This window comes from Dipteris shenzhenensis, chromosome 22 (assembly GCF_047967505.1).
Source record: "Dipteris shenzhenensis isolate YYH24624 ecotype China chromosome 22, Dip_SZ_1.0, whole genome shotgun sequence".
Lineage (NCBI taxonomy): Eukaryota > Viridiplantae > Streptophyta > Polypodiopsida > Gleicheniales > Dipteridaceae > Dipteris > Dipteris shenzhenensis.
In genome coordinates this window covers 37,820,220-37,828,974 of record NC_141617.1, presented here as the reverse complement: position 1 = coordinate 37,828,974, position 8,755 = coordinate 37,820,220, and the positions used below count along the sequence as shown (strand labels likewise).

Sequence of the window (8,755 nt, the reverse complement as noted above, 5' to 3'; positions counted from 1 at the left end):
GGCACAGACGGGAGGCGTTGAAGGCGAATTCATGGCGTTGAAGGCGTGACGGCTCCTGACGGCTCCAAAACATTCATGGTTTGATGTCTTTCCTTCAACCCTCCCAGCTCGACACGTGGCAGCTTGGCTACATGTGACATGTGGCAAGGTTGGCTCTCCCCCTCCTTAATAGATAGTATAGATGTTTATGAGCTTACTCCCCTAGCCAAATTAGAGAATCCTATGTCCTTAAATTATTTTACATATTCATAACGTTACTCCACTTAATGATAGGTGGTTCATTACATATTTATGAGTCTCACTCCCCTAGATGATAGGTGGTTCCTTGACCATTAATAGGTTCAAAGAAAGATGCTATGTTACATGTTTATGAGGTGACTTCCATAGATGGAATATGGCTCCTTGGCTATCATTGGGTCTAGATTAAAAAAAGAAACCTCTTTCTTTTTTTTAAATTGAAAGAGGTATGCTTATATATTACTTCAGAAAAAGAGAACCTTAGAAAAGTGTCAGACAAAAGACATCTCTCCCAAAATGCTTTGGAAACTAGCTCTAGCCCTCTCCTCCGACCAATTGGCCACTAGCCACTTTAGTTGTATCCCTATATCTACTACTGCTTTCTTACATGCTTTCTTACATGGTAGTGAGAAGGACACCGTGCTGTTTACAGACGCGTCATAACAGGCAACCCAGATTCGGTGAAGAGTAGCGTAGTGGATAAAGAGGTGTGTGAGGGTTTTCGCTGCGCCTTTACATATTTTGCACCTGTTCATCCACATGTAGCCATGGCACAAGACTACCTATAGGAAAGTAGCCTCCACAGATTCTCCAGAGAAAGTAGTTAATTTTGCTGAAGGGCGTCGACTTCCATAGCCGCTTGAACCTGCCACTCCACGTGGCCTCAGAATCCTCTCTGAGCCAACGATCGTTGAGCTTCATGTGCGAGGACTCCTTGTGTGCCATCAGCTTGTCAAGGGCCTTAGGAGTTAGCTTCTCCAATGGTATATCCACACCCCAGACCCATTCTTCAGGTATTGAGCACTCGGAAGGATGGGGATTAGTAGGCTAGTCAACAGTCCCGGAGGAACTATCGTTGTTAATGCGTACAAATTTCGACTCCGGATTCCACCTCAGCAGGCCTGCAAAGGCATCTGCTGAAGGAAGCATCGTCTTCATCTCCTCCATTGCAGGGTCTGTGGCATTCAGTCCTTATGCTGCTGCCTATTGTGCAACAAAAGGTTCACGCACAGTTTCTATGCGTACGGGCGCCGCTGGGCTGCTATTCTTTTAATTTCTCCACGGTTTTTTTTTTTCATTCCTTGGTTGTGCATGCAGGAGCCTTAAATCAACTTACGAGGAGCCTAGCGTGTGAGTGGGCGAAAGACCATATTCGAGTTAACGCAGTCGCTCCAGGATATATCTGCACGGACATGCTCAGCAAGGTTATTTCTCATAGGATCTCAATTCTTGATCCATACGTCTAATTAATATCTGCTTGGATGTGTGTTTGCCTAAACGCCTCTGATCAATTGACGGCAGGATTTCTCAGCGGAGGTTCAGAACCTGATGCAAGCAAGTATACCGATGAGGCGCCTCGGCGAGGCGGAGGAGATTGCAGCGGTGGCGTTCCTGTGTTTGCCATGCTCCTCCTACACCACAGGCGCCGTTTTTACAATAGATGGAGGGATGACAGCGCATCGTTTAGCTGACGCTTGCCTGCCTACAGAAACCGATTAGATGTTTGCACGGAGTCATGACAGAAAAAGTTGTCCTTCAATAACTGTTTGCAGAGACTGTGTTAAATAGGTGATTTTGTACCAAGCTTGTATGCATAGAAAAGCTTTGGAGGTACGACTGGCATTTGTAGAGTTTCACTTCTACATTCAAGATGCACTCGATGGTAGCTTCTTCATCAAGTTCATCTTTTGTAAAAATTCAAGTCTACAAGCTAGCTTCTTCACGATAATAGAACTTTGAGAGATTCAACTAGCGCGTCTTGAGCCCATGATACAAGCAGCAGGTTTCCAATGCGAGCCACCGTCCTGGTAGGCTAGCACAGTCCCGAGAATTTTACATGCTCAACTAGTTTTCATGAGCTATTACACTGTATAGCATCAAAATTAAATTGTTCTTGTTCTCTCTTTGCTCCTCTCAACACTATCTTTGGTTCTTAGCAAACCAATATTATTGCTTGCTCCACTTGAAATATTATTTTAACAAAATGCATTTGTTTGTAGAAAAGATGAGACAGAATATAGAGGAAGTATGTGACCATAGGGAAATTTTGCACAGTGAGATGAGAAATGAGCGAGATGGAAATTAAAAAGAGCAAGTTGAGCTAGATGGTGATATAAGAAAAGAGCAGGCGAGTGTGAGAAAAAGAAAGTGCTTTTGCAACGACTATGAGAGAAGAAAGAAAGTGCTTTCTGGAAGATGAGAAATGAAGAGGCAAGATGAAAGCAGGAAGAGAAAAAGACAAGGATGATGAGAGAAAGTAAGTGCATTCATAGAGATGTGAAAGATTTGAAATAAAGTGATCGCGAATAGGATTGATATATTTATTATATTCTCATCATGACACATTAATATATAACTCATATATAATTATTAGATTCTCATCATGATGCATTTCATATAGTCGAGTGAAAGATTTGAAAGCAAATATTTTTTTTCTTTGAGTAACCAATCTACCTTGGAGACAATATAAAGATCTCTAGGCAAAGCCACTTGTCAAGGTGGATACTCCATCCCTATACACTAATGTTATGTGTATCTTATTCATATTAGATTAGAAGCTCATGTGCCACATGATGACTCCACATATTGGCCCATGGCAAGTTTTCCATATCCACCAACAACTTATTGGAATTCAACATCTTCACTATTGTGGAAGGCTGCTCAATCGGGCAGGGTGGTGTGACTGTCAGACTCTGGCTAATGCTTTATAGATCTTTCACCTTTGCTAGACAAGGACAAAGCCATAGCTATATGATGGGATTGGAGAAGGCCAAGAAGGCAATGAGAAAAAAGATACGGGGGTTGAAAGGATAGCTATGAACATGAAGACAAAGAGTGAACAGGATGAAGACACTGAAGTGTCGCATGAACTAATGGCTCATTGTCAATGATCCAATGACAATTAAAGAATACCGCGTAACTCCTCAATCAAACCCCACTTGTTGTAGCCCGCAAGATTAGTGCTAATAATGATGTGTTTAATAGGCTTGATGCCATGTTGCACTCGACTAAGCCATTGTGGACTATCCACCACTATGACCAAACTTGATGTGGCACTTCGGTAAGTCTTGAGTTGGAACTTGTTGATCAACTTGGGAATCAAATTGCCTTCTAGATCAGCCAATTCAATAGTACCATTATCATGAACATCCACTAGTTTGCATGGACCATCCTAACCAAGCTTCATCTTACTACCCGTGGAATTGTATAACAATACAAGAATATCCTTTTTTAGATTTTTGGGCACAATATACCTATCATGCCAAGCATTTCTCCTTCTATTGTGTCCACATAGCTTGTAAACATAATTCATCCAATTCACTCAGCTTCTCTAAGCATTGATGTATTGCTTTAGCTTCACCAAGATGATGTTTTGCAATGACAACAAACTTGGAACCTGAAATTCTACTAGGATAATAGCTTCCAATTCAATGGCCATGCAAAATGGAGTGAGATTGATCATGACATTACAAATCTTGAAAGATTAAGTACCTGCAACCTATCCCTGCCCTGCAAATGCCCTGCAACCCACACGCTCCTTAACGTGACCTTGCGTAGACTTTGGTTTGCCATTGTCTTCTTTTGGGTAGTTGTTTTCTATTCTTTGCTTGCCTCGCCAACTAGGTTCTCTGGGTCTATTCTAGACTGATCGTGGCCATGGCATCAATGGCAACATGCAACTCGCCATGGCTTGCAAGAGAAGCAGGTAGACGCTGCAAGATAGGAAAGATGAAAAGCCAAGTCAAGGAATAGATTGTGGGTCGAGCAAAGAGATGGCATGGTATCGAAACAGCAACGGAAGACACTTTTGCAACATCTACGAAGGGAGAAACAAAGAGAAGAAAGAAGACTCCTTGTAGAGCAACAGTAGTAGGAAGTGATTGTAGATGCATGCATTCCATCCTCATTCCATCATTGCCATTGGAGAACAAAACACGAGCTGTGATGAGTCGTAAGCACTCGATTAGAGCTTTTGCGAGCCCCGTACTTGGCCATGGTGCACAAATGTCCAAGATTTTCAGGATGTGATGAGACATGGCATACACATCCTGTGCAACATGGAAAGGTGGGGGATTAGTGCAAAGGCACTCTAGAGCAACGTGACAAAACCTAGCAATCGAGCTTCGCATAGTGTTGGGGCTGTCACTGAGTAATGTGGGATAGTGCTTTCTAGTGCTACATGGGGTCATCATTCCCCAATCACAAATGCCTAGATACACCTCTTCGGATGACTCCAAGAAGTGTAGCATAATGTTTTGCGCATGCAAATCATTATGCAAGACATTGTGTTGGTGCATGTAATGAATAGTGTGAACTAGTGCACTTAAAATATCAAATACATGCTAACGGACCCGTGGAGCTCTAGTAGGCATTTATGCATCATCTCTGTGAAACACCGGAGATGGTCGCTTTCCGTCATGTTCAAGGTAGGTTAGCCATCTTTCCAAATGATTTCCATTCCAGAACGGAAATAGTATCATTGGATTTTCGTCATGGACTAGACCTATTGCCCGGATGATGCCGGATGTACAACATCGCCCAATCATGTGTCTTCTTCCAATGCGCTGGCCTTCAATGCATCAACGGGCACAGAAACCCTCAGCACCTTACATGCATAAATCCTGTCCCTTTCAAAGGGAGCAATAAGAATATTGCACATGTTGACTATTCCTTTCATACCTATGCCTACGGCTGCACTAGGCGTGAATCAGTTGTCTTGTCACTAAAGCAATATGGGTTGCATGGGTCTTGGCACTTCTACATGATCACGCAAGCCATGTGATGCTTGTGGTGCTTGTGCTAGAGAGAATGAAGGAGATGGGAATGTATCTGCTTGTGCAGATAGATTGTGCATTTGTGGTGCAGGTGAAAATACAGGAGATGAAAACTAGTCTGATCCTTTGCCTTTGTGGTGCATTGTGCATTGATGGAAGGGAGGTCGAGGCAGCTCCTTTGCCTTTGTAACCTCCCACGCATTCTTGATGTACGTGACCCTGGCATCTATAGTAGGACCCTCCCACTTTGTGTCACATGAGTTTATGTCTCAATCTATTTGACTGAGGCATCGTCGGCCCTCCATCGCTAAGTGGTACAAATACTGTCTATAGAATTTTGTACACCACTTTCACCATTTTGGAAAGCTGTCTCAATGATGTCCTGATCAACATTCATTAAGAAGTGTACATTCTCGTTTTTCAGCACCTTCCTCTGAGACTTTGTGAGATCAAGTTGTTAACACTTTCTCTTCTCACCTGCATGGGCCATCTCATATGCAGTAAGCTGCAACACAAAATTCAAAAAAGAATTTAGTGCCAGGTGCAATAAGAAAATCAATGCAAGCAGTCTAAGAAATTACTTAGGTATAACTTCTCAACTCAAGGTCAAGCCTCAAATCATGTAACATACTATAAAAAATCAAAACACAAAAAATGACCTAGGTATAACCTAATCGTGGACTTCACCATCTAATACAAGGCTTCAAGTGCAACACACAACTATCAAGGGACAGTTGAGTGCCAGACTAAGTGTCTAAAAGCACATCGCATGATTTCTAACTTAGGCTACAACACACAACTATCCAGGGACAGTTGAGTGCCAGACTAAGTGTCTAAGACAATGTTGCATGATATCTAACTTAGACTGCAACACACAACTATCAAGGGACAGTTGAGTGCCAGACTAAGTACTTGAAAACATCTCTAAACTTAGACTGCAACACACAACTCTCAATGGAGAGATGAGTGCCAAAATAAGCATCTATGAAAACATCACTAAGCTTGGACTGTAACACACAACTCTCTTAAGAGAGATGTAAGTGACAGCCCAAGAGTTCCTACAAACAAACATTTTTATACAAACTGAGGCTGCAACACACAACTCTCTTAAGAGAGATGAGTGCCAGTCTCAAGTAAAAGATAATTATTTATATTATAATTAAAATTGCAACACACGATAAAAACAGACTGCAACACACAACTCTTGCAAGAGTTATGAGTGCCAGCCTATCTACACACTTAAATACAATACAAAATAAATATTGAACAATTTAAAAAGATTGCAACACACAACTCTCCTAAGAGAGATGAGTGCCAGTCAAACAAAACAAGAGAGAGAGAAACATTGATTACTAATGAAAGACTATAATAAAAGTAAGGTACAGTAAGGTACCTATGACGAGAGCTGGTAGGTATGGAAGTAAGCAAGAGGTAGCAGGTAGGCAACTAAGAGGTGGTAGGTAGGCAAGCAAGTGGCTCAAGAATACCACTGGATGTATTCGTACAAATACCAAAAATAACAATTGTTTCAAATTTATACTACGTTTATTCGTACAAATAACATTGTTTATTCCTACGAATATGTTTATTTGTATGAATAAAGGTTTATTCGTACGAATAATCTATTTGTACGAATAAATTAGGAAAAATCATTGGATTTGTTTTAATTTGGGAAAATCGTGATTTTTCGCGTCGAAAAAAAAATTCGAGCAAATTAATGCAACTTAGTCTACAATGGCTTTGAACCACAGAGTCTCCACTGATTTATACCAATCCTCAAGCACAAGGTCAAGGCAATGGCAAGAGCACGGTGATGCCCAAATGGTAGGATATTTCTAATTTATAAAATTTCCAACTTTCCTACAGTTCTTTGCATTGTCAGTGATTATCTGAACAACTTTATGCTCCCCAACATCCATGATTATAGCCTCCAATTGTTCGGCAATGTATTCACCGATCTTGGCATTACCACTTGTGTCAATGGATTGATGAAAATCCTCTCCCTTAAATGTCATGACCGTGATATTGATAAGAGGCCTCTTCGTGACATTTTTCCATCCATCACTAACAATGGTACATCCCATTCTCTCAATACCATCGTATACTACTTGCTCCATCTCTAGTTTCATCCTCTCATAGTATGCATCCAAGTAGTTGTTGTGGACAACATTGTAACTGGGCAACGTAAAGTTTAGACCCACCTTTGCTATAGATGACATGGCTCTTTTCCAATGCAGGTTTTGAACCATGCTTAGTGGGTAACCGGTGTGACAAATGGCCTCAAAAACATCTTGTTGTGCTTTCTCTATATGTTGTTTTCTAAATAACTCTTCCAAAGATTTTTATTGCGGATGCGCATGTGATTGTGAACCAGAAATGTCACTACATTGCCCACTATCCATATACTTCATAGAGCATCTTGCCATCTATGTGAATGAGGCCACACCACTACTTTGGAGTGGCACATCTACGGATTGACTAGTTGGAGGTGTGAGTAAATCATTAGGCATACGTTCTTGAGGCTGGGATTGGTGACGTGTGACTATATCATCTACTTGATTATCCATACTTTTAGGCATTTGTCTGCCTAGAGTGGCTATAATTCACTCAACTCCTGGCCCCTTGCATTTTCCAATCTGTTTGTTGCTATTACCCAAGAAGTGCTTTTGCATTCTTGAGCCGGAGCCTCAGTACTCTTCATGACAAAAGTTGCATTTCCACTTCTTTTCAGGCAACATCGTAACATATAATCACGAGCCTTTGTTGGATTTCTTCCTCATTTTTTTGGAGCCATGCTTCCAATAAAGGCTTTAAGAGAAACATACAAAAACTTATATAAGTTCTATATATATTCACATTAGTAATCATGTTCTAGATACTACCATATCATTTAGGTTCTAGGACACAACAATATTTTAAATCATTTGCAGTTCTACATCCAAAATCAATGTGGCTATTTGAGACACTAACTTAGAATACTCCATGCAATCTTGCTAGACCTCGAGAGAGAGAAATCATCGAACTATTTTGCCCCATCCCAATGTAATTGGATGATTATGAACGTGGTAATCTACCTGTTGAAATAGGCGTGGGATGACAAATCACATTTTCCCACATCTTTCTCTCTCTCTTGAGTAAGCATCTATCTGCACCATGATCATTTGCAACATCATGCTCTATTGACGGATGTCGGTATTTTACACACACTAGTGCAATAGATGGCATTACTTACACAAGTAAAATGGAAATCTGCGATGAATTTCGATGGAAGGTGAAAAAAATGACGCGAAGGTGCCCTTTTATAGAATCAAACTCCACATACCAGCCAGTATGTCTCCACATCAGTAGGTGTTTGGGGCCAATGCATGCATGCCATATGTATTCTATCGGTGCACACCGATTGGTGTAGCAATACACCATCAGTGTAATCCCAATACACTGATCGGTGTATTGGATACCAGTCAATGTAGTGATTCATCTACCGGTTTTTTTTTCACCGCTTAGTGTATCCCAACACCGTCTGATATTTTTAAGAAAATACCAGTGGGTGTTGGGATACACCGAGCAGTATATAGCCGATCAAGTGGTGTATGTTGACCGGTTATTAAAAATGCATTTTTTGCATTTTCAACATCCACAAGCATTTTTTATTTGAAAACACGTTCTTTTCTATTAAAAAACATACTTTAAAAATCCCTGATGAAGTCTCCTTCTATGAGGGGTCCCATGATCACAGGCTCCAT

General features: G+C 41.0%; 1 protein-coding gene and 1 pseudogene across 2 annotated transcripts in view; one reads left to right on the top strand and one right to left on the bottom strand.

Moving 5' to 3' along the window:
• LOC147888077 (tropinone reductase homolog At5g06060-like) overlaps positions 1–694 on the bottom strand; it is a 28,218-nt pseudogene extending 27,524 nt beyond the window's left edge. The window contains exon 1 of the transcript XR_015543139.1: positions 523–694. The product of XR_015543139.1 is annotated as a tropinone reductase homolog At5g06060-like (transcript). The remainder of the gene's footprint in view (positions 1–522) is intronic.
• The window catches only part of LOC147888076 (tropinone reductase homolog At5g06060-like), a 2,234-nt gene extending 381 nt beyond the window's left edge, over positions 1–1,853 (top strand). The window contains exons 2-4 of the mRNA XM_087393287.1: positions 1,077–1,238; positions 1,336–1,442; positions 1,540–1,853. Of these exons, the coding sequence (XP_087249413.1) occupies positions 1,077–1,238; positions 1,336–1,442; positions 1,540–1,737 (467 nt within the window). The 3' untranslated portion in view covers positions 1,738–1,853. The remainder of the gene's footprint in view (positions 1–1,076; positions 1,239–1,335; positions 1,443–1,539) is intronic.
• The last annotated feature ends 6,902 nt before the right edge of the window (positions 1,854–8,755 follow it).